General features: G+C 42.5%; 1 protein-coding gene and 1 pseudogene across 2 annotated transcripts in view; both read right to left on the bottom strand.

Annotated features, from left to right (window-relative positions):
• Positions 1 to 25,757, bottom strand: part of ZZEF1 (zinc finger ZZ-type and EF-hand domain containing 1) — a 118,888-nt gene that overhangs the window by 65,592 nt on the left and 27,539 nt on the right. For both annotated transcript variants that reach the window (XM_070393125.1, XM_070393126.1), the window contains exons 8-20: positions 25,567 to 25,745; positions 23,356 to 23,454; positions 18,807 to 18,898; positions 16,062 to 16,210; positions 11,610 to 11,721; positions 9,782 to 9,997; positions 7,666 to 7,766; positions 6,909 to 7,078; positions 5,967 to 6,100; positions 4,691 to 4,761; positions 2,082 to 2,196; positions 1,100 to 1,259; positions 50 to 171 (exon numbers count right to left, since the gene is read on the bottom strand). In XM_070393125.1, coding sequence (XP_070249226.1) covers positions 50 to 171; positions 1,100 to 1,259; positions 2,082 to 2,196; positions 4,691 to 4,761; positions 5,967 to 6,100; positions 6,909 to 7,078; positions 7,666 to 7,766; positions 9,782 to 9,997; positions 11,610 to 11,721; positions 16,062 to 16,210; positions 18,807 to 18,898; positions 23,356 to 23,454; positions 25,567 to 25,745 — 1,720 coding nt within the window. The remainder of the gene's footprint in view (positions 1 to 49; positions 172 to 1,099; positions 1,260 to 2,081; positions 2,197 to 4,690; positions 4,762 to 5,966; positions 6,101 to 6,908; positions 7,079 to 7,665; positions 7,767 to 9,781; positions 9,998 to 11,609; positions 11,722 to 16,061; positions 16,211 to 18,806; positions 18,899 to 23,355; positions 23,455 to 25,566; positions 25,746 to 25,757) is intronic.
• On the bottom strand, positions 22,212 to 23,329 carry LOC138994520 (etoposide-induced protein 2.4 homolog; annotated as a pseudogene).

The raw sequence follows: 25,757 nt of genomic DNA, 5'->3' as shown, positions 1-25,757 counted from the left end.
CCACTGCAGACCCTCCTGCCCTTTACAAATGGCTGCCACTTTGTCTTACCAGTTGTCGAGCTGCCATTGAAAACACTGAATTACATAGTTTTTCTACTATCGTTTTTCCACTATACTGTGACAAAAGGGACTCCAAAATCACTCTTGTGCTTCCCAGAAACTGTTCCACATCTACCAAGACAGAAAAAAAAAATGTGTTATACAGGAGAAATATCACTTGCTTGGTCATCATCAAGGGTAAGCTGTCACAGAAGCTATGAAGGAAATTCCACATCAGAAAGACCAGGAGACCAGGAAGTACTATACAAATGCTTTCCTCGAGGCAAGAAAAGCAATGCAAATCCAGTAAAAGATTCCCTTTAGAGTAAGTAATTCATTTTTGCTTCTTTTCAAAGAGGTGGAGATATTACTTTTGTAAGTGAAATTGCATGGCTGACCGACCCCGTTGCTACTTTCCCTTTGTTCACAATGGGCCATCACTAGGTGTGCCATATCATGGGACAAGCTTTAGGTGGCAGGGCTCAACAGTGTAAGCATTTTTGTCACAGCTGCTGAGACCAAGTTTGATGGAACTAAATTTTCCACATATAATTTCTCAGAACCTGCTAAGTTTCATATAATTTTCTGTGGGTTTATGGGACATGAATCTGAATATTTTCTGTAATCAGCAAAGATCACAGCAGTGCTCACACACCTTAGACTCTAAAGGTTTAAGACTTTCCCTTTTGCGTGACTTAACTAAAACTAGGAAGGCAGACTACTGAAGAGTGTGACATCATCTAGTAGTGCTGTATGACTGCAGAGTGTGACATCATCTAGAAGTGCTATATGACTGCAGAGGCAATGTTTAGGTTGTGCAATGACCCAAGCCTGCAATAAAAAAAACTTAGGCATGCTACCATATTCAGACAGGAAACTTTGGGCAAAAAGATACGCTACCGAATTCTATTTTAAGAAGAGAAAACAACCCAAAGACAAATCCGATTTGTATCAAGAAAAGAAAACCATATGCACATTCAATGAATGAGTACTAAAAAGTGAGAACATGCAGAGTCAAAACCCAAACACCCGTTTTCATGGATTTTGTCTTGAAACTCACATTTTTCAATAAGGTCAATGGCAAGCTCTTTGGCTCCAGGATCTGTGCTCTTCAGCTGCAGGTAGCACCAGGAGAGCAGGCTGCCTTGGACAGACCAGAACAGGGAGAAGAGCACAGAGCCAACCTCCGCTTGGGCCTTGTTGAGCATCAACAGTTCACACTGCAAGGGAGGAGACAAAGAGAAAGTGTTTACAAGGCCATTCACAGAACACAGCCAAGGGCATTTAAGACAGCAGCTGCCACTGGCAAAAAAATTCTAGGGAAATGAGAATGGTCACAAAAGAGCTTTCAACCCAGAAGTGACCAAGAAAGAGGTATTATGACACCTCCTCTTTTGCCCTCAGCTTTTCAGAACCTTTACAAATGGTTTTCACTCCATAAGGTTCCTTCTGCCCCTCAGGAACCTTAACCCACCAATTATCTCGTTTCCCTCTCACATCATCCAGTCCCTTTTCTCTGTGGATCCTCTCCCTGAGCCTTCCGTCAAATCTCTCCCAACTTAGAAAACAATTCTTAGTCCTCTATGGCTTTCTAACCATCATCTTTATTCTCCGGAGTTTCTCTGAAGAATCACCTGACCTCCAGGAATAAACTATTGCATGTAAGAACCACAAGACATGTTCATATCATATCTGTTATGTAACTGCCCCAAACTGGACCTAACTGCCCCTCCATAATACAACAGATAAATTAACTGTGGCACACTCATAAAGGAAACACTGTGCACATGCATGAACATGGATGAGTTTCAAAAATGCCCAAGTGAAGAAAACATGTCACAGACATGTCCCCTCACTCATTTGCAAAAGCTGGCAGATTAGGAGCCAAGGCAGGCTGGGAAATCTGTGTGCTCATTGATGGTCACAGGAATAGAACTATGTTCATACTGTAAATGAGGGTTGAAGGTGAAGGCACAGTGACAGCTCTATTACAAGCTCCTAAAAGCAGAAGGCAAAGACCACAGGGAGCAACCATCAGTTACCTCTCGAGCAGCAACAGAGAGGAGAGTCCTCATGACGGCCAGGACTTCACCAATGTTCGTGTCGGCCAGGTCGCCTTTCTCAGGTAAAAGCAGAAGGCCGCCTGGGTCCCTATCACTGAAAGAACACAAATGAGTCACGACACCTTGTTTCAGGAAGTGGATTTACATGTGTTTTTATCTTAAAAGGTTCCAAAAAGGAACCTAGCAAGACTTCAGTGTCAGTTCAATGGGATGAGATGAATTTGGGTCAGGAAAAAAGCCATGGTCCCTGCTGGGTATGGGGCACTGTCCCAGCACATGTCCTTATGTAAGCACAGGCACATAAATCCTCAAATCCTTAAAAGAGATTCCAAGGAATAAATCTGATGAATAAACCACCTTGACCACCAATAAGAAACACACCTAACCTCATGACTGCTAACTTGACAATCTGGGCTAATCATTCCGTGTCTCAAATGTTCACATGACAGCCCCAGCCTCTTTCATCATCCTTGATACTCCACTCTGAACAGATTTTATAGAGCCCTCTAAGTCTGGCAGCCACACCAAGTATGGTTTGACTTGCAGACAGTAGCTCAGGCTGTTAGTTATCTCCCTCCTTTAAGAGTCTATACCTTCAGCTCTGGCTGGTGTGGCTCAGTTGGCTAGAGCATCATCCTGTACATCGGTCATGGGTTTGATTCAAAGTCAAGGCACATACCCAGGTTGCAAGTTCGATCCCCTCTTAGACAACTGATTGATATTTCTCTCACATCAATGTTTCTCTCTCTCTCTATCTTTCTCTCCCTCAAATCAATAAAAAACATATCTGCACAGCCAGTTGGCCTGGAGGTCAAGTAGTAATTACCTACAACAATCAAAGCTTAACTACAACAAGACTGCGCACAAAGACCACTAGGGGGTGCACCAAGAAAGCATAAAAAATGTGGAAACAAAGAAACAGGACACAGATGTCAGAATTGGAGGATATGGACTCAAAACCACACTTTTAAGGTCTTTCAATAATTTTCTAGAAACTGCCGATAAACTTAATGAGATCTATAAGAAATCTAATGAGACCCTCAATGTTGTGATAAAGAACCAACTAGAAATTAAGCATACACTGACTGAAATAAAGAATATTATACAGACACCCAACAGCAGACCAGAGGAGCGCAAGAATCAAGTCAAAGATTTGAAATGTGAAGAAGCAAAAAACACCCAACCGGAAAAGCAAAATGAAAAAAGAATCCAAAAATACGAAGATACTGTAAGGAGCCTCTGGGACAGCTTCAAGCGTACCAACATCAGAATTATAGGGGTGCCAGAAGATGAGAGAGAGCAAGATATTGAAAACCTATCTGAAGAAATAATGACAGAAAACTTCCCCTACCTGGTGAAAGAAATAGACTTACAGGTCCAGGAAGCGCAGAGAACCCCAAACAAAAGTAATCCAAAGAGGACCACACCAAGACACATCATCATTAAAATGCCAAGAGCAAAAGACAAAGAGAGAATCTTAAAAGCAGCAAGAGAAAGAAACTCAGTTACCTACAAGGGAATACCCATACGACTGTCAGCTGATTTCTCAACAGAAACTTTGCAGGCCAGAAGGGAGTGGCAAGAAATATTCAAAGTGATGAATACCAAGAACCTACAACCAAGATTACTTTACCCAGCAAAGCTATCATTCAGAAGTGAAGGTCAGATAAAGAGCTTCACAGATAAGGAAAAGCTAAAGGAGTTCATCACCACCAAACCAGTATTATATGAAATGCTGAAAGGTATCCTTTAAGAAGAGGAAGAAGAAGAAAAGGGTAAAGATACAAATTGTGAACAACAAATATGCATCTATCAACAAGTGAATCTAAGAATCAAGTGAATAAATAATCTGATGTACAGAATGAACTGGTGATTATAATAGAATCAGGGACATAGAAAGGGAATGGACTGACTATTCTTGTGGGGGAAAGGGGTGTAGGGGATGCAGGAAGAGACTGGACAAAAATCATGCACCTATGGATGAGGACAGTGGGTGGGGAGTGAGGGCGGAGGGTGGGGTGGGAACTGGAAGGAGGGGAGTTATGGGGGGAAAAAGAGGAACAAATGTAATAATCTGAACAATAAAGATTTAATTAAAAAAATAAAAATAAAAAAATAAAAAACATATCCTCTGGTGAGGACTTAAAAAAAAAAAGTCTATAGCCTACAGGCCCATTAGAAATCAAAGCAAGCAAAACTCTCCAAGCCATCCCCTCGAAGCACACTTTTTTTGCTAAGCTACCCTGCTGCAGTTGGTTTTAATGTAATTGGGTTTTTAGACTTCAGTACAGGGCTTCAGTTTTTGTTTTCAAAATTATCTAGAAACTGAAGTATTCAAAAAAATCCTCATTGGGTTCAATTTTAAGTTATCTTATAATGACTGGGACTTAGATTAAGGTCTGGATAAGATTATCATTCTCCCACTACTTCAGTCACTCCTACAACAAGTGGTTTATCACTCAGAAACTTGGCTGAGCAGAGGGATGTAGCTGGTTACTCCAAAAGCACATGAAAGGAAGGGATAGCTAAGGAAACCAACTTTGCAAAGATTTGAAATATTGGACAATTGCAAAGAATTACAAACTTACCTAAAATACGTGCACAGTGAGCGGAAAGTGAGCTGCAGGGATTGCTTATGTTCCTGCTCAGTGACATTTTTCTAGAAAACAAGAAATGGCACATTCAGAAAATCTATTCATTGACATTCCAATGACCTAGAGCAGCATGAATGCACCTGCCCTCTGTTCCCAAGCATGAGGAAAGCCGGGGTCAGCAGACCACATCACGGTGCCCAACTTAGACCTGGCATTGTGCTAAGAGGGAGCAGAACCACCCATCTAAACAGAAGATGGCAATTTACTTTTTGTTCACAGCTAAAGTTATCATCAAGGCTTCCTGCAGGAAAGCTCGTTGTAAATGTTTAAGAAGATGACTTCCAAAAGATGTACACCAGTACTTTTCATCACTGGGCATGCCATTGCAAGAGGAAAGAGCAGGGACAGGGAGCATTTCTTGTGAACTTTGTTTTTAAATAGGATCTAAGCTCTTTCTATATAAGTCAGAACAGCCTATGGTGACAGTTATATAAATCACACCTCCTGATGGGGCTACTAGGCTACACTGGGCTGCTCGGCTAATAGCAATGTCATTCAAGAGGTTATATGTACTCTTTCTATTTTTCTCCGTGGGACACATGCCAGCAAAAAACAAAAACAAAAACAAAATCCTTTGCTTAGCTGCCTGGTAAATACTTCTAATAAACAAGTAGGACTGAGCTTTGCCCACAGTCCAGTGGGTCAGATCTAAAGGTTATAACTCAAAATGTGAAAGCCAGTGTCTCAAGCTGATATGCAAACTTTGCAGACAGTGAAATACAACCAGAGATTCTTCCTCCTCCCTGAAACCGTTCTTAGTCATTTAGCATCAACACAATTCTCTTCTACTCCTAATGCTATGGGGTTCGTTTTTCCTTGTGGCAGGTGTTCCCAACTGGACTGAAGACCTTGGTATCAGAAACCACATTTTACACTTCTGTTCTGTCCTTTATTTCAATAAGCTTTTATGCATCCCACAGAGCACTTTTATTCATTTGTTAATTAGCTGCTGCATATAGAAATGCCTTTTCAGAATGCTGTCTCTAATTTTCCATATCAAACTCTTACCAGTAATCCTATTAGATGCTTGTCTACACAGGCAATAACAAATAATCTATAACCATATCATTTATAAATAATTATTATTGGTTTTATTTTTTTCAATTGTTATTTTGAAAATTTCTTTTCCTGGTTCTACAGCACTGGCGAGGCCTTCTATTACATCATTTTTATCAGGAATATAATCCATACTTTTAACTTATATATGTACCATCATGGTGAAGAGATGGTTCCGCTGGGTCTGTCGATCAGGAAAGAAGATGGCAGCTCCACTGAGAAGGGTATTCCTGACTTCTTGTTTTAGTATTTCCATGGGCACAGAGTCTCCATCCACCCTATCCACCACTGACAAAAATGAACAATGGAATCAGCTTTAATTTATTCCATCTATTCACTTACTATATCTATATCTGCATTAACTAGCCTATAAACTCATTACTCTCCATTTTGCAGTTAATACCAGAGCAAAGAAATATTTCTGTACACACTAGGCAATGTAAGGAAATTATTTTTTGTTTGTTTGTTTACATTTAACTAAAGACCATACATATCAGTTTTAATTTCATTATTTCCCTGTCCTTTTGAGACACAACTTGGCAAAGACTTAAAATAACTTCAGCCCTAGCCGGTTTGGCTCAGTGGATAGAGCATTAACCTGCGAACTGAAAGGTCCCAGGTTCAATTCCGGTCAAGGGCACATGCCCGGGTTGTGGGCTTGATCACAAGTGGGGGACTTGCAGGAGGTGACCAATCCATGATTCTCTCTCATCATGGATGTTTCTCTCTCTCTCCCTCTTCCTTCCTCTCTGAAATCAATAAAAATATATTTTTAAAAAAATAACTTCAGTCAGTCACGTTTTTTATTTTCAATTTATCATTATAATATCTCCCTCAATCTATCAAACTCATCCCAGTAAAGACTAAAAAGTGTGACAATAATTTCTCTCAATATCAGACAACCATATATCAGAAGCCAGAAGGAAGTTATTCATGAGGGAATAAACACTGAACCAAAATAAGATTCAAAAGAGGATCAAAGGAAACTCATTTTCCAACAAAGCAATCCCTTTACTGGGCTTGCATGATCAGAGGACCGCCTGTTCTCCACAGCAAGACTAGCACAGGATCACATTAAAGAAAACCCCAATCCTACCATCACATAAGTGTGTATAGAGCTCCTTGGCGGCCTCCACTGCCCGAGGGCTCTGGCGGGGAGCCTTTGCATCCTCAGAGGCAGCCGTGGAGTCTCTCTGCAGCACCAAGAAGCAGCTCTGAAGGAGCTGCAAAAGCAGGGTTTGGGCACAGATGCATTCTTCCCTCGGGCTACAGAAAGATAAAATACATCAGAGAGCAAAAAGGCAAGTTGCTTTTATTCCCCCCCCCCCTCCCCCCCCCCCAAAAGCCAAACAGTCCACAAAGGACTCTTCTCTAGGCATCAGGCTTGGTGAAAACAATGCCAATCCAGAGGAGTAAAAGGTGGAATGGGAAGAAGACTGTGCTACGTAGAGTCTGCAAATACAGACCCCACCTGACTGCCCACAGTGGGGCCAGGAAATGCATTTTTCATCCTGTTTCCTCATCTGTAAAATGAGGGTACTGCTATAATACTTAAGCTGCTCATCCCACAAGGTTGTAATGATAATCAAATGAGAAAATGTTTGGAAAATACCACCCAAATCACAAATGATTTATTAAAATGTGTAATTTCTATATAATATTACTTTTTGTTATTTCTATATCTAGGTGTTATTTTCCATAAGAACCAAATCTTTAAAATCAGAACAATAAACTAGTGGGAAGTAAAAAAAAAAAAAAAAAAACTTAGAAAAAAAGTCCATTTAGAATAGCAAAACTCAGTGTCTGCAGTGTGTTTTTATATGATTATCACCTTATCACAAACTCTGACCTACTTTTGCTTTAATTTACTGTAAAAATTCCAGAAGATCTCCAAATCAAGACCCGCGAAGTCCAGAAAAGACTTATATTTTAAGCCACTTTCCTTCTGCTGCACCTAAAGACCAGAAAAAAGAAAATTAAAAATGCATATGGAGAAAGACCATAATGGCTCATTTACTTCTCACTGTTAAGGGAAGATGTAGCCACAGGATAAAGTTCCCATATAATGAATGCTTACTTTTTACTACTAAAAAGTCTATGAACAACTTTTTCGGTGTGAAACTTTCTAAAATATGTATATGTGTATGTGGTATGTATATGTACATATGTATGTAAATGTGTACATATATATATGTACTATACCAGGGGTGGGCAAACTTTTTGACTCGAGGGCCACAATGGGTTCTTAAACTGGACCGGAGGGCCGGAACAAAAGCATGGATGGAGTGTTTGTGTGAACTAATATAAATTCAAAGTAGACATCATTACATAAAAGGGTACGGTCTTTTTTTTTTTTTTAGTTTTATTCATTTCAAACGGGCCGTAGTTTGCCCACAGCTGTACTACACACACACACACACACACACACACACACGCACACACTAGTGGCCTGGTGCACGAAATTCGTGCATGGAGTGGGGGGCTTCCCTCAGCCCAGCCTGCACCCTCTCCAATCCCTCACAGGGATCGGGCCTAAACCGGTAGTCGAACATCCCTCTCGCAATCTGGGACCGCTGGCTCCTAACAGCTTACCTGCCTGCCTGCTTGATCACCCCTGCCTCTGCCTGCCTGACTGATTGCCTCTAACCCCTCTGCCTGCCTGCCTGATCGCCCCTAACTGCCCTCCCCTGTTGGCCTGATCTTACCCCCAACTGCCCTCCCCTGCTGGCCTGATCACCCCTAACTGCCTCTGCCTGCCTGATCACCCCTAACTGCCTCTGCCTCGGCCCCCACCATCATGGCTTTGTCCAGAAGGAAGTCGGACATCCGGAAGATGGCCAGTCGACCCGGTCTAATTAGCATATTACCCTTTTATTAGTATAGATCAGACACACACACACACACACACACACACACACCCATGGAGGCTCCCTGATTTCATCAACATCACACCTGAAACATAAATGAGTCTTCACTGGATGATGATTACTGTCCAGGACCACATTACAGTATATTTTGACCCTTCCCTGAATGTAGGTTAACAGACCAATTCTGCTATAAATGCTCCTGCTATTTCTCAGCAACTCTCTCTCATTTGCTATTTCCTGCTGTGATAAGAGAGCTTGAATAACAAAGACCAAACAAACCATATAAATTGAGTTACCAGCGTCTGAGCAGCGCCCTGAAGCAGAATAAAGGTCAAGAGTGGATACTGCTGCCCAGCTGGTATGGCTCAGTGGTTGAGTGTGCACCCATGAACCAAGAGGTTTTCAGATCAATTCCCAGTCAAGGCACATGCCCGGGTGTAGGCTTGATCCCCAGTGGGGGACATGCAGGAGGCAGCCAAATTGATGTTTCTATCTCTCTAACCCTCTCCCTTCCTCTCTTTCTAAAATTAACAAAAACATATTAAAAAGAGTGGACACTGTTGCACACCACATGAGAGAGCATCACTGAATTCCTGAGACAAACTATGTTCTCTATAGTGGTGGCTATAAGAATTAACCTTTGAGTTATTGTGTTTTTATTAGTGACTGTAGAAGTCAGTGTGAAAAATACAATGATTTCAAATTCTGACATTATTTTGGTATTTTTAATAAACAAATAGAATTTACCTACACTTCAGGAATAATTGTCCTTAAAGAAGACATAAATCCTATAAACTTGCTTCAACTCCCCAGTCTGCCATTGGCAACCTTAGCTGGGGATCTTTAAGCTCTGTTTGCATGTCTAGTCTAGGAACCCTCACAATGGTGGCCATAAGCAACTTAGTGTTTCACTGACTGATGCCCTCAATGACCAGTACCTCACTCCCCTTGGCCTTCCAATGTCATCCCAGCATGATGCCTCCCCACTCATTGATACTGCATGGCTTCAGCACAGCCAGGTTCCACTGACTGGTGTTCATTTCCCTGGACACTGTCGTTATTTTCCCAAAGGAGTGAAGTCTAACAACTGAGGAAACACTACCAGGTCATGGGCAAGCTGCTGGATGAACTGAAGGGTCCTAAGGAGCAGTGAGGCCCCGCAGACACTCTCCTCCATGTCCTTTCTGCAGTGAGCACAGATGGCACTCTGTTCTGCTTCTGCTCTTGCAGGCCGGAGGTAGCCACTGATGCTCAAGCCTTGTACTCCCAAGCGCTCTGCTGACTCCTGACGGGTGCAGAGGAACTTCACCATCAAGTACTAGAAAGACAAGAGAGATTTCAGGCGAAGGACTCAAGAGCCCTGGATATTGATGAAAGGGCCATAAGAGCCTTCTTTAGAAGGTGCTCCTATGACTTTAACAATTTATGAGGTACCAGTATGCCTACCACTGGGGACGCATCTATAACAAATAGGGGGGGAAACACACACAATACAAATGCTGAATGAAATCTGGTTTGGGAAAGATCCTAATAAGAGAAATGTCATTATTCCCTCCTCAAAAACAGGATTAAGACAGGATGAATAAGAGAAGTATGTTTGCTCTGTGGCACAGTCTTTTTGAATAGAAATCAGTTATATGCCCTAACAGGTTTGGCTCAGTGGATAGAGCGTCAGCCTGCGGACTCAAGGGTCCCCGGTTCGATTCCGGTCAAGGGCATGTACCTTGGTTGCGGGCACATCCCCAGTAGGGAGTGTGCAGGAGGCAGCTGATCGATGTTTCTCTCTCATCAATGTTTCTAACTCTCTATCCCTCTCCCTTCCTCTCTGTAAAAAATAAATAAAATATATTTTAAAAAAAAGAAAGAAATCAGTTATATGGCAAAAACAGTCCATGAATGCCATGAGGAAGCACCTCAAACTCCCAGCGGATATATGCAACCCATGTGCTGGGGGCCCAGGACACAGCCTTGTTTGCTCAAAGCTAAAGCTATTTTCAAAACCCAACTTCTGTGCAAACTATCTGCTTCTTACAGTGAAAGCTCCTTGGTCAGGGGCCTTTCAGAATCCACTCCTCAAACTGCATAAATATTTACTGAGCATTTACTAAGTGTAAACCCCAAAGGTAGTTCTTATTTCTCTATTTAAGCTTCTAAGACTTACACTAGAGGTTAAAAAAATTAAGTAGCCAGATAATGTCCTAGCTATGGAAACACATCTCTCTTGCATTTATGCCTGTGCACTTGCCATTCTCTCAGCCTGAGATGCCCTTCTCTGCACAACTTATCCTGGCTTAAGATGGTGGCTTAATCAACTTTCCATAGTTAGCATCACACCACCTTTCCTGGAAAGCTTTCCTTAGTGAAATCCAGGTTAGGTAAGATATTTTTCTTCTGGGCTGCAAGAGTCCCCTGTATATCAGCCCATATCACAGTCTCACATACATCTGTGCCTCTCACGAGACCAGTGGTTCTCAACCTTCCTAATGCCGTGACCCTTTAATACAGTTCCTCATGTTGTGGTGACCCCCAACCATAATTATTTTCGTTGCTACTTCATAACTGTAATTTTGCTACTGTTATGAATCGTCATATAAATATCTGATATGCAGGATGTATTTTCATTGTTACAAATTGAACATAATTAAAGCATAGTGATTAATCACAAAAACAATATGTAATTACATATGTGTTTTCTGATGGTCTTAGGCGACCCCTGTGAAAGGGTCATTTGACTCCCAAAGGGGTTGTGACCCACAGGTTGAGAACCGCTTCACTAGACTATAAACTCTTTGAGGGTCATAATCATGTCTGATTCACCACATGGGTTCCAGTGCTGGCACATGGCTGATACACAATAACCACTTGACAAATACAGAATAAAAGGAGGGGAGTGGGCCAATACATGAAGGCCACAACTCAATAATGCTTACTCTGGCAACTCTGCACTGCTGCAGCTTGATCTCTGCTTCATCCCACTCTTCTTCCAGCTCAAACCAGCCAATAGGATCATCCTCTCCAAGATCATCAGGTGAGCAACCGATCCTATAAACACAAGGCAATCACAAACATTTTCATATTCCTAAACCTCTCAAGGGTTCAATGAATAAGACACCATGTAAGTGTCATTTAACTTGTACATATGGCCTGTCAATTAACATATAAGATAGTTTGTGGTAATTTCCACCCCATTTCTCAAACCTTCTCATCCGTGAAATGGGAATTATTATCAGTCCCAAATGTAATCTGAGAACTAAAAAGAACGTTTGCTTCTCTAGATAACTGGTTTATCTGAAGAATGAGACATGAAGTCAAGGCATCTTAGATGAGCTACTCAGGAGTAGGGTACAATGCAACAGCTGGTGTGTGTTTGTGGAAAGAACCAAATGGGAGGCAGGTTCAGTTTTGTTTCCCTGGCTACTGTATGTCTGAGCAGCCCGAGGCTTGGGCCACTAGCAACAACTGAAGGGTAAAAGCTGGGCAGCCTCCAGGTCCTCGAGCTCCAAACATGGAAAACTTCAGCCTGCAGAAGCCTCAGCATTTCCTCCTGTTCCTTAAGAAGTCCTTCCAGGAAAGCAGTGCACCCTGGAGGCTGAAGAAGCACAATTGTATGCCACTTCTTTTTAAAAACCAGATGGCCTGGCTTAGTGGTTGAGCACCGACCTATGAACCAGGAGGTCATGGTTCGATTCCTGGTCAGGGCAAATGCCCGGGTTTTGAGCTAGATACCCAATTGGGGGTATGCAGGAGGCAGCCAATCAATGATTCTCTCTCATCACTGATGTTTCTCTCTCTCTGCCTCTTTCTTCCTCTCTAAAATCAATACAAATATATTTTAAAAATAAAATAAAAACCAGACACTTGAATGGTACTCCTTTCAGGAATTAAATAACCAAGACAAAGAAAAGGCAGTCTTTTCAAGTAATAGTTCTAACTTCAGACTACGTAGCTTGTGATATAGCTAACAAGTTAGCATCGCATGAATATCCTTTATGGACAGAAGAAGCAAGCACAGGATTTACAGCAAGAGGGAAAACACAAAGGATCCAGAGTTGGTTCTGTAACACAGAGAAAAAAATGTTCTCTCTTTTAACATAAATCCTTCTTAGCATAAAGCTTTCACAATATAGTTAGTCCTAAAACCAATGGGATAGCTGGTATTTTGTCTTTGCCCAAAATCCTGTTTCATCAATATTATGTGTTTGAGGATTTTTTAATTTACTCTTTGGAAGGCTCAAGGAAATCTTTGAGATACAGCGAGGTGGCAGGGTGTCAAAGAGCAGAGAGAAGCAACCTTTCTCACTACACCACACAGCAGGCAAGGTGGAGAGAAGCAAGCTGAGTATTAGTAGTTAAGTGTACACAGCAACCAAACAGATGGTCCTGGAGCTGACTGACCATTGTCTGGACAGAGAAAAAAAAAAGCAAAAAGATAGATGCATGTACATTAAAGTTTTGACTTCCAAACTGGAAAGGCACTAATAATATGTAGGCCAACCAAATCAGGATTCCAAAGTAGTTCAGGCTGAACCCAGAGGTAAAATCAGCAAGGGAGTAGCAAACAGGCCTATATTGAGGTTAAAATAAGTCATCCTATATAAGAAGTGAAAGATCTTGTTTGACAAGCAGGTTAAGGAAAAAAGACCTAGTTTAATATGCCCCAAGAGTGAGACATGGCTACTTAAAAACAACTATAATCTCTAATTACTATTCTAAAAGAAAAATATCTTTGAAAAAAAGAGAATATAGGGAGATTTTAGGAGTGAGGAAAATTTGATCATTTTTATTAAGAGGGCAGAATTAAGACCACTGAGTTGAAATCATAAAAGTAGATTTCAACTAAACATATTCCAATTACTGTAGTGTAGTGAATTCTCTATCATTAAAAGTATTCTGCCCTAGCTGGTTTGGCTCAGTGGATAGAGCATCAACCTGTGGACTGAAAGGTCACAGGTTCAATTCCGGTCAAGGGTACATGCGTGGGTTGCAGTCTTGATCCCTAGTAGGGGGCATGCAGGAGACAGCTGATCAATGATTTTCTCTCATCATTGATGCTTCTATCTCTCTCTCCCTCTCCCTTTCTCTCTGAAATCAATAAAAATATTGCCCTGACTGGTTTGGCTCAGTGGATAGAGCGTCGGCCTGAAGACTCAAGGGTCCCTGGTTTGATTCCAGTCAAGGGCATGTACCTTGGTTGCAGGCACATCCCCAGTGGGGGATATGCAGGAGGCAGCTGATCGATGTTTCTAACTCTCTATCCCTCTCCCTTCCTCTCTGTAAAAAATCAATAAAATATTAAAAAATATATATATATATATTTACACAGGTGTGTACTTCTATTTTAAAGTTATCATTTAAATGTCTATATATATATATTTTTTTTTTTTAAAGGAGTATTCTAGAGGCTGAATGACCATTTTTAGGGATACTACCAAAGGAAATTCAGCAAAGAGAGGGAGTTTTTCCAGATTCTTGCTATTCAGAAAGTGGTCTGTGGATGGGAGCATCAGAGTCACCTGGGAGCTTATCAGAAATAAAAGTATTGGGCCGCACCCAGATCTACTGATTTAAAATCCACATTTTCACATAATTCTTGGTGATTCATCTGTACATTAAAGCTTAGTAATACAGTACTGGATGATAAAGGCTTCTGTTAACTCCAGCACCCCATTACCTGTGATATATAGTAGCAAAAACAGCAAGCCTGGGGTTCAGCTTCATGATTTTGAACTTGCAACTAGTAACAAGGGGGCAACACTGCTCAATGACCTCTGCAACTAAATTCAATAGGTCCACTCCTAGACTTGATCTTACTGTTTCCTGGGTAACATTCCGCACCATTGCCCACTCCCTACTTCTCTCAACCTGGCTTCATGATGACACATGCTTAGCTTTCCTGCTTGTCCGGCTGTTTTCTCGTCTCCTTCCCTCTATTGCCCCTTAAATGCTGGTGGGTCTCAGCATGTTGACCTAAGGTTGCTTCTCTTCCTAGCCCCCATACACTTCCAGAATGACCTCTTCTAATTCGTTTAAAGTTATCATTTAAATGTCTATCGTATTTGTACTTTCAGCACAAATGTCTCTTCCAGGCTCCTAACCTATTTATCCAGCTAGCTATCAAATATATCAAAGGCTTCCTAAAATATCAAATTCAAAAGGACCAAAACTAAGCACACCATCTTCCACCACAAACCTATTTTCCCCGAGGTATTTTCTCTTTCATAGAAAGATTCTACCAATGCTCCCATCTTCCCAAGCCAAGACCCTAGAACTCATTGATGCCTAAGCTTTCTTCCCCCTCCTGCTCTACATTCAGTAACTCAACAGGTCCTATTGCTATTAACTTCTAGTTGTCTCTTAAACCAGTCCACATCTCTCCATTGCTGCTCTTGCTGCTCTAGTTGAGATCACCCACACCTCTGGCCTTCTGGTGACAGTGACAGCCTCTTCCATTTCATCCTGCTTCCATGCTTGCTCTCCTCCAATCCACACTGCAGGTGTGTACTTCTAAAACACACACCTGATCTAATTCTTAGATTCCCTCAACAGCACACACTACCCACTCCCTGCCCCACCCACCCCTCCCACTGCTTTAAGGATAAAGTCCAAACCCTGAAACAAAAGCAAAAAGACCTTTAATGACCTGGCCTCTTCCTAGCTCTCCAGGTTCATCGCTGACCATTCTCCACCTCACAGTGTGGGGCCTGTCGGTCCTTGAATATGCCATACTTCACTTCTGAGTTCTCAAATCTGCTCTTATCTTTGTTCAGGACATTCTCCTTCCACTTCTTCAAGTGGCTAATTAACTGTAACTCATCCTTTAGTTCTTAACATAAACATTTCCTACAGGAAGCCTTCCCTAACCAGGTCAGGTGCTCTACTGTGTGCTCCCAGAACACTCTACCTTCTTCTACCTTTTTCATAGAATTGTGATACTACCAGTTTTATCCTTTGCTTCTGAGCTAAACAGGAAGCTCCTCAGAGCAGCAACTGTCAATTTGCTGATTATAGTATCTTCAGTGCCTAGCAACAGGCCTAGCACATAGTAGGTGCTTAATAAATATTTTCAATAAAAGCATGGCTAGAAGGAGGGAGGTTGGGGTATGGTAAATTTCCAAGTAGCTAAATAAGACTGAAGAGCTCAGGTGGCCCACAATTCAGGTGTGTACTATTATCCAGACATCTTGAAAATGTGTGTGCCTGGGGACCAACTTAAGAGTCTGTGAACAAATTAAAATACACATCTTCACATATGCTGTTAGAAGCAATGAATGCTCATGACCACTGAGGGTGGGTAGTGGCACATTTTCTATAAGGACAAGAAAGCATATTTCACCAATAAAAGAATGTATACAATCTTATTAGATTTTTATTCTGTTCCTTACCTGCTCTTTACAAATTGCCTGAATTCCTTAAGTTTCCATTTGTCATATTTTTCAAACCTTTTGAAGTGTTCTTCTGCATGAAATTTATCGGAAGATGAGTTATAGGCAAATATCAACCCACACTGGGCACCAATGCCGCCACGTCGAACCTGGAAACAGAGATCTAGATAAAGTACAGCAGAAGGGCAAAGTTCTGTGGCTGTTTTCTTTCCAAGTAACATGGTTAAATTCAAATAGCTTCAAACAAAATCAAACCAACAAAATGATCTTTCAAATACATTAAGTCCTAGGAGATCCAAGATGGCGGCAGAGTAAGTGAAGTTACCTTCTCCCAGAAACAAATTGGAATTACAACTAAAGTATAAAACAATCAACCTGAATAACCAACTGAGGACTAACTGAACAGAAGTCTTATAACTAAGGACACAGAGAAAATGCTACAATGCAACTGGTAGGAAGGACAGAGATTCAAAAAGGACTGGCCCTGCACCCACACATGGCAGTTGAGAATCCGGAGGAATATCTCAGCTGCAAAGATCTCCCCTGAGGATCAAGGGGTCTCAACCCCAAGCTGGGCTCCCCAGCCCAGAGTACAGAGCCAGGAAGAGGAGCTCCGTAACAACTGGATATGAAAATCAGCAGGGAGTCTGCTAGAAACCCAGGGTCCCTCTTACAGGGCCAGCGTACAAAATTTCATTCTCGGGTACTCATCCAGTGAAAGGATGACTGCTCAGAGCAAACCGGAGTTATTCAGGGAGAGACTGAGTTGTATGGCCTTGGGGAGAGGGCTAGAGGGACAGCTGCCATTGTCTCTGTGCTGAGTCCTTCTCCCACACTGCCCACAGACACCATCTTCCCTAGGGAGATCTACTGGCCCCACCTTCCCAACTCCCTGTGGCCCTGCCCTGCCAAGCTCACACCCTGCCAAGGAATCAGCTAGTTGTGGGCAGCCTGGGCCCACTGCAGTCTTCCTTGGAAAGCTCCTGAGGAGGTCTGGGAAGACTCAGGTCAGAGACACATAGAGAAAGACTGAGACCTGTGACTCTGGGGCCATTTCTCCCCTCCCCCAGCTTGAACACTGCCACACCCCCCATGGGAGATCTACTAGTCCCAATCTCCCACCTCCCTGTGGCCCCCACCCTGCCAAGCTCCTGCACTGCTGAGGAATTAGCTAGCTGCAGGTAGCCTGGGCCCGCTGCAGTCTTTCAAGGGGTGTCAGAGATGCACAGGAAAAGACTGCCCTAGCCGGCTTGGCTCAGTGAATAGAGCATCGGCCTGTGGACTGAAGGGTCCCAGGTTCGATTCTGGCCAAGGGCACATGCCTGGGTTGCGGGTTCGATCCCCAATGGGGGATGTGCAGGAGGCAGCCGATCAATGATTCTCTCTCTCCCTCTCCATTCCTCCCTGAAATCAATAAAGAAATATATATTTAAAAAAAGAAAATAAAATACTGAGTAGTGCGATTCTAGGGCAAAGGCCATTTATTCCCCCAAATACCCTAACCCAGTGTCACTGTTCCTGCAGAGACCTCCCTCCACATGGCCAAATCTTAAATCTGTTTTACCCTGAGGCACTCGACTGGCCTCACCTGATGGCTCCCAGAGACCCTGCCTCACTACAGAGGTCCACAGCCCCCAGCAGAGAATGGCTGGCCTTGGGGTACTCTGAGACTTTGGTTGAGTGGCTGAAGACCCAGCACTGGTGCCAAGTCTGAATCTGCCTGGGGACTTGAAGCTGCCTCATGGAACTTGTGTACCACCAGAGGCTCTTTCAATGGCTGAGCCTAACAGGCACCTGGGAGGTGGGAGCCAGGTCTCAGGGTGCACTGGGCCTTTTGCTGACCTGCCCCAGGCTCAATACCGAGAGAAGCTGGCCTCAGTCATGGCTTGGCCCCTCCCCCACACACCCAGGCCCAGCAGAGGCAACCACCAAACCATAGAACCTTTTGTAGTTCCTAATGGGTAGCTCAGGGCCAGTGACAGAGTCTGACATTGACCTGCACAAGAGTCCCTCCCAAGAGGCACACCCAGAACCAACAAACCCAGTGGTAGCTTCAGACCACATCAGAGCATGACCCAATTAGCTCCACAAGTGGCACACTCAATGGGAGATCTCAGCAGACACCAGACCTTTCTGGGACAAATTTCACTTCGTGGTGTCAGCCCCTGCACAGCAGTTCATACATTGTGGTTGCGGTCAATCCTCATAGTCAGCCAGCCTGAGGGTCAACCCCACCCACAGACAGACCAATAGCAATCAAGACTCAACTACAATAGGAGAGCTCACATAATCCACACAAGGGACATTCCTAGAGCACCTAGCTCAGGTGATCAAGGACACTTCCACTGGGCCCCACAGGACACCTACTACATAAGGCCACCCTACCAAGACTAGGAGACATAACAGATCTACCTAATACATAGAAACAAATACAGAGAGGCAGCCAAAATGGGGAGACAAAGAAACATGCCCCAAATGAAAGAACAGGAGAAATCAAATACATTAAGTCCTGGAAAAGTTAGAAAGCTGCATCCTAAGAAATGATTCCTTACCTTTCTCAATCCTATATTCACACCATTCACAAGCTTAAGAATCTATTCACCTTTGTGTCCCTGCCCTCTGCTACAGGCCTAACATAAAAATCATTCAATGTCCAATGAAAAACAATGACATGGACCTCTGAACTGTAACCCTATTTTTACAAACAGTAGTAATATTGCTTAAAGAAGGTAACAGAAGAGTTACCATAATTCTGATCTGTGTAACTTGGAGGGCAGATTCAGTTGCTGTAGAAAAAATAGTACTGGCTCTGGTTTTTCCAGTCTCTGTGAGAAAACCTGCAAAAAAAGAAAAACTAAAATTAGGATGACTGACACTTATTTATAACCCTAAGAACTAAGATCAACAAAAACAAACCATGTTTTCTGAGGCAGGGGATAACTAGTTCATCTTGGAATTTCATGGAAATTAGGAAAAGATTTCCTCTCAGGACAGATTCAACCCCACTGACAAACCCCTAGGTATCAGACCACTGGCCAGGCACAACTTCCTCAGGGTACAATTGGCTCAATCGTATTGGCAGCCCTGCTCTGAGATTATACAGAAATAAAAAAGTTTATAAAAACTGTGACTTTCATACAAAAGACAAAAGACTGGACAATCAATCATCTTTCTGAGCCATTCCTAAAACAATGACTGATGTTTGACTTGCCTGACAAAGGTAAGCAGGCTTAGAGGCTGAAAGAGGGATTAGATAGCTTTTAGAAGACTGTTGTGAAAGACTTTAAAATGGGAAAAAAAAGATTCCTAGATGTTCTGTGTAGCACACTGTGTTATCTCCACCTTTCATGGTCTCAGGCTATTTTACATTCTGTAAATTGTAGACTAATGACAGTAACGCAAATGACTCCTGTCTACAAAAATAAAACCTGTGTTCTATGGAAATGCAGCTGACTATTCCTTATGAGTAGTGACCATTTTTGTATGTATTTGTAGATTCCTGTCAGCATTCCCACTGGTCTATGTGTATTTTATGAAATCTTTGAACTTTTCGTAACATCTTACTGGTTCCCTCATTAATGACACACATAAAATGTTTGATGTGTTCAATTTATAGTTGTATGAGATCACAGTTTACCCTTTGTGTTGTTAATTATCTACACTAATAAAAGAGAAATATGCAATTGCTGTCACTCCATTACGCCCACCAGCCAATCAGGATGAGTATGCAAATTAACCCAACAAAGATGGCGGTTGATCTGCATATGCAGGTGCGGAGCGAAGACTGAAGATGACTGAAGACTGAAGAGGCTTGGCTTCTCCACTGCAGCCAGAGTAGAGAAGCCAAACCTCGCTGCGGCCCAACCAGAGAAGCCAAGCCTCGTTGCTTCAGCCGGAGAGGAGAAGCCAAGCCTCGCTGCTGCAGCCCAAGCAGAGAAGCCAAGCCTTCTCTGCTGCAGCTGGACCAAAGGCCTGGGTCCCAGGTGCCGGAGGAAAACCGGTGCTGGCAGCCAGGGGAAGGAAGGCCTATTGTGCAAATCTTTGTGCAACGGGCCTCTAGTCCTTTAATAATTCACAAAACTGCCTGCTGCTACACCCAAGGCTGCCTTTCTTTCAAACCTCTGTAAATGCATCTGCTAAAGTCAGCACTAACCAACCATTCTTCCTGGGACTATGAATTGCTCTAGACCCGTGGTCAGCAAACTGCGGTTTGCAAGCCACATGCAGCTCTTTGGCCCCTTGAGTGTGGCTCTTCCTAAGCCTTAGGCATACCCTAATTAAGTTAATAACAATGTACCTACCTATATAGTTTATGTTTAAAAAATTTGGCTCTCAAAAGAAATTTCAATCGTTGTACTGTTGATATTTGGCTCTGTTAACTAATGAGTTTGCCGACCACTGCTCTAGACCATTCTGCCTTATCAAGAGGAAAACACTAAACCAGTTTCATGCTTCTTACTTCATTATATTGAGTTCAGTAAAACAAAAATTTGTGAAGTCAAATTTCCATAAGATAATACGCAAAATTTGTCACCAACACCAAGAAATTTAAATCCAAAGAAACCTTTACTAATTCACCGAGAGTAGCTATTATATAATCTAGTTCTATCAAATAGTAATTCTCAAACAATTTTAAGAAACCATATAGCCATAAAAATCACACAAATTCCACTAAGCAATTAATACTAAAAACTACATCAATTATTGAACTATCACTTTCCCAAGGGTCTGGATGCCTCTATCTTATCAAATCTATTGTAAAGGCTGAAATACTGCCTAGAAATTAACTGATTAGTCAGCACTTTTAGCCTCAAAGTAGCCAAAGCAATACTTTAAGTCAAAAGAATCAGGCTCTTTTTATCTATTTTTTAAAATATCTATTTTTTTATTAATTTCAGAGAAGGAGGGAGAGATAGAAACATCACTGATGAGAGAGAACCAGTGACTGACTGCCTCCTGCACACCCCCTACTGGGGATTGAGCCACAACCTGGGCATGTGCCATGACTGGGAATTGAACTGTGACCTCCTGGTTCATAGATCGATGCTCAACCACTGAGCCACATCGGCTGGGCAATCAGGCTCTTTTTAAATAACACTGCCACCAAATACACATGTAAGCACAAGAAGGAAGGAAGAAAGGGAGAGAAGGAGGGAGGGAGGTAAAATGAAACCTTTCTGCTTCCTTTTATTGGTAAAAAACAAAAGAAAACACAGCTCATGTGTGTAATTGTGATATTTTAAGGCAACATTTGTTTTGAAACCATGCACCCTTACTCAATTTACAATCTTAAAATGCCAAGGGGGAAAATAACCAATCACAGATTTAAAGAATTTAATAAATCTACCCCTTCAGTTATATTGGCAGCACCCTGCATTCCTTTAAAATACCAGACTGTGGCGTTGGCTCCCAGGAAAGTCAGCCCTCTAAGTGCCAATGTTGGGGTCCTCAGGCTCTCTGTGCAGCAAGTGGCACTAGTCCAGACCTGATAGTTCTCGCAGCTGGGGAGTTTACAGCGTACCAGGAAAAGGGCTTTCCCCCCTCTAAGAGGAAGAAACAAATCACTCCTCAAAACCTAGCAGTTCTGGCTGAGAGGACTTTCCCCTGTCCCACCTGTGTCCTCCGGTTCAGCTTTGGTAGTACAGCAAGACCAAAACCTACTGGAGTTACAAGACCCAGATAGTGATGGCTGTTGAGCAAGCGGCCAGGAGAAACTGAGTCTCCTCCCCATACCATTCACATCCCACACACACAACAAAAATAATAAATCCACAAACTACTACTAGTTCACAAAACCCATCCATCCCAGGGAGAAGAGGTACATGGATAGGACACAGGGAGAATAACAAAGTATTCAAATCAGACCAGGCATAGCGCTGGCAAACGCTTCTGATAGCTACAGAAAAAAACATGGTTCTTGCAAACTTAGAATAGCGTTAGAAATGCACATACTGATTTTTAAGACAACGAGAGTACTCTGTATAATATAATGAATAAATGTCCTTATAAATTTGTTTAAACTCACAGAATATGCAAAGAGCCTTTGGCAGAGTGGTCTGGTCTTGCCTTTCCTGGATGGGGGAGGGGGAGAGGGGAAAAGGAAAAGAGCTGCCACGGCCTCCTCCCAACCCTATCTTGGATTCAGGTGATTCAGCGGCCTGTGGTGGCCTTCAGTATCACAGGAAATGGATGCAGTGAAGAAAATGTCTTTGCAGAGGTTGAGCTGCTCAGGAAGGAAGACTGTCTACTGCAAGAGTCTATTGCTTAAGACTACCAAGTAGAGGAGGTGCAACGGGGAAAAGCACGTTTTCCCAGAGGTCTTTACTTCATTGGTACTAAGAATGAATATAGGCCCGGCCAGCACGGCTCAGTGATTGAGCGTCAACCTATAAACCAAGAGGTCACGGTTCAATTTCCGGTCAGGGCACATGCCTGGGTTGTGGGCTCGATCCCCAGGGTGAGGCATGCAGGAGGCGGCTGATCAATGATTCTCTCTATCCCTCTCCCTTCTTATCTAGAATCAATAAAAATATTTTTTTAAAAGAATGAATACAGGAAACAGAACAGAGAAGAGGGGACATAGAGAATGTGTGAGATCTGTGTTGCTGTGAGGAAAGCAAAGGACAAACCAAATTCAAAGCAGTAAGGCCAATTCCTTTCAATTTTTCACAATTGCTAGAACATTCCACTTCCTTTACTGAATTAGCAATAATCAAAGCAGAAAAATGACTAGAAAGGGGACATATGCAGGAGACTAACTGGCTGGCCAACCAGATGGACGAGGAAGAGACTCACAAACACCCCGCTGGATGAGGAAAAGAGCTACCGCAACAGTGAAGAGAACATCAGTGATTATCATGCTGACACTAGGGAAGGAGTGAGGCTTGCTTCCCACACATCAAATGCCAGACTGGCCAGACTGAAAATACCCTCTTCTTAAATTATGTTTTCAGCTCTACAGTGCTGCTGATCCACTGAGTTTCTTAAACTTTAAGATAACATAATGAACAATCTGAACTTTGAAAAGGTAACTTTTTATATTCCAAGAGAGAGAGTCCTTGCTTTCCACAGGCTCTCAAATACTTTGTTTACAGGTGACTGACACCTAGCAGATTGTAGTGCTGTAGTAAAGAAGCCACACCAATGGTTCTGGGACCACTGTCAATCTGAAGGGCAACGTGACGTGATGACTGCGTATCCTGAAAATCTCAGTCCAGCCTGCGATTTCACAAAGCTGTCTCTAGTGAGCTCACTGTGGTTCTTTCCATTCACTGGAAACAGATCCACCACTCACCATCCCTCGTCCATGGTTCAACAAGGAGGTTTTCAGGTCCCGACTTCTCTTCTTTTCCTTTGACATCACAGGCCTGCAAAGTCAACTGGAGAGGCTTACCTGATCACAGGGAAGAGAGAGAGTGCATTAAGCCAGTGCTATGAGGAAATGAAAGCTATTTAAAATATATTTTTTAAATATGTCCCGTAGAAAGGGGACATATGCAGGAGACTAACTGGCACACTGAAGGCCACCACAGGCCGCTGAATCACCTGAATCCCCACCAGGGGAAAGGGAGTACCTGTGGCCACCCAGATTGCTGACTAAAAATTTACCCATTAAAAGTTAAAACAGCCGAAACCGGTTTGGCTCAGTGGATAGAGCGTCGGCCTGCGGACTGAAAGGTCCCAGGTTCGATTCCGGTCAAGGGCATGTACCTGGGTTGCGGGCACATCCCCACTAGGAGATGTGCAGGAGGCGGCTGATCGATGTTTCTCTCTCATCGATGTTTCTAACTCTCTATCTCTCTCCCTTCCTCTCTGTAAAAAATCAATAAAATATATTAAAAAAATAAATAAATAAATAAAAAATATAAATAAAAGTTAAAACAGCCCTAGCCGGTTTGGCTCAGTGGATAGAGCGTCAGCCTGCGAACTGAAAGGTCCCAGGTTCGATTCCGGTCAAGGGCACATGCCCGGGTTGTGGGCTCGATCCCTAGGGGGGGACTTTCGGGAGGCAGCCAATCCATGATTTTCTCTCATCATGGATGTTTCTGTCTCTTTCTCCCTCTTCCTTCCTCTCTGAAATAAAAATATTTTTTTTAAAAAAAAGTTAAAACAGAGAAGTAATATTAGACAACAGTTGATATCATCTTCTGTGCTTTTCTAGAAGACAAAATACAGCTTATCTCCCTAAGTGAGTTTAAGAAGAGCTCTCTAGAATAACCACTATTCAGAAACAAAGCAAACTGTAGGATAGAGATTAATACATAGATTCAATATATTTGGAGGTGGGAACATTCCCAAAATACTATTTTGGAGCCAATAATTACTTTTTATTGTGATTGCATTTAAAAATATAAATAATGTCTTAGGGGTTTGAGTCTTATTACTTTAAAACACCTCCAGACAAATTTTTAAAGTTCTAAGAATTGTAAAAATCAACATTTCCTATGATGATCTGAAAACTTTCCCTTTTTCCTTTGTTTTAATAATATAATGAATACCCATGAACCTCTAACCCAATCCAGAATTAGAACATTACCAATAACGAACATTCCCTGCCCCTCCCCCTCAGTAGTCCTCCCTATCCAGTGCTCCCTGCCCAAATGACTGCTTATCTGAATATAAGCAGTATATTCCAGACACTATGTATCCCTCCCATCCAGCCATACTGCTACGGGCCCCCCCACCCCTCCAAAAAATGACCTTTCCAAATTTAGGAGAAAACCTGAATTTATAAGGCATCAATTGTCTGACTTCAAAAACTAAACATAAAATAAATTAACTGATATTAAGGCAAAGGTACAAATACCATAGTGGATATATCATAATAATGCCTCTATTACTGAAGAGAATGGGATCAAATCTGTACTTTGTGGACAGAAACTTTAACACAAGAGGCTGAATGGCAAGTAAGTTGTTCCTCACATGCCAACTGTAGTCATTTGGGAGTAGCTGTATGGGCTTTCCTGTTGAGAAGGATTAGGAGGCCCCATCCTGGGCAAATAGAAAAGTGTAAGATGGATTGCCCAGGAGGGGAAAGCGGTGGCAGGCATGTACGTATGTCCATATATGTCCTCCAATCAGCTATCATAGGGATGCATTCTAAGACAAGGATCCTTTGCATTGTGTCAGGGCTAGTTCCCTCCCTCTTGCAGGTGAGAGGTACTCAAACTTCCCAACCTTCTTGGCCTACACAATGAGACACTCCTGTACTTCACCAAAGATGGCTATGACCAAATGGCTACCAAGCCTGAGTGATTAGGCCAGTAAATCCTGGAAGTACAGCCTAGTGGATACTCAGATCCTCTTCTGCTGATGCTGCCATCAATAAACCAACATCCCCCTTCTTCCTCCCAACCCCAGTGAAAGAAGGTATATTTATCTAGGAATTGTGGTATATCTATAACAACTCAGTGTACAAACTACCCAAAAAGATAAGAATATGCCAGAAATTCCCACATGGACAATGGTTTTATGATTTGTCCATCATGCCTATGGCACTCCTTACCATATTTAAGGAGTAGGTTCTGCCTGACTGATGCCATGGATGAGATGAGGGACGAGGCATCATAGTGTGTGTCCAGGTGGTCTGTGACAGTACACAGAGAGCTCAGCACTTTAGCAACACTTCCTCTTGCTAGTGCAAAAGCCAGGAGAGTCAGCTCCACATCTGGGGTAGAACAGCAGCTATAAACAAAG

The sequence above is a fragment of the Myotis yumanensis genome, unplaced genomic scaffold (genome assembly GCF_028538775.1).
Source record: "Myotis yumanensis isolate MYYU_CA2020_CCGP unplaced genomic scaffold, mMyoYum1.0.hap1 SCAF_16, whole genome shotgun sequence".
NCBI classification, from domain to species: Eukaryota; Metazoa; Chordata; class Mammalia; order Chiroptera; family Vespertilionidae; genus Myotis; species Myotis yumanensis.
The sequence above is the reverse complement of the archived record's forward strand: the minus strand, read 5'-3'. Positions and strand labels throughout refer to the sequence as shown.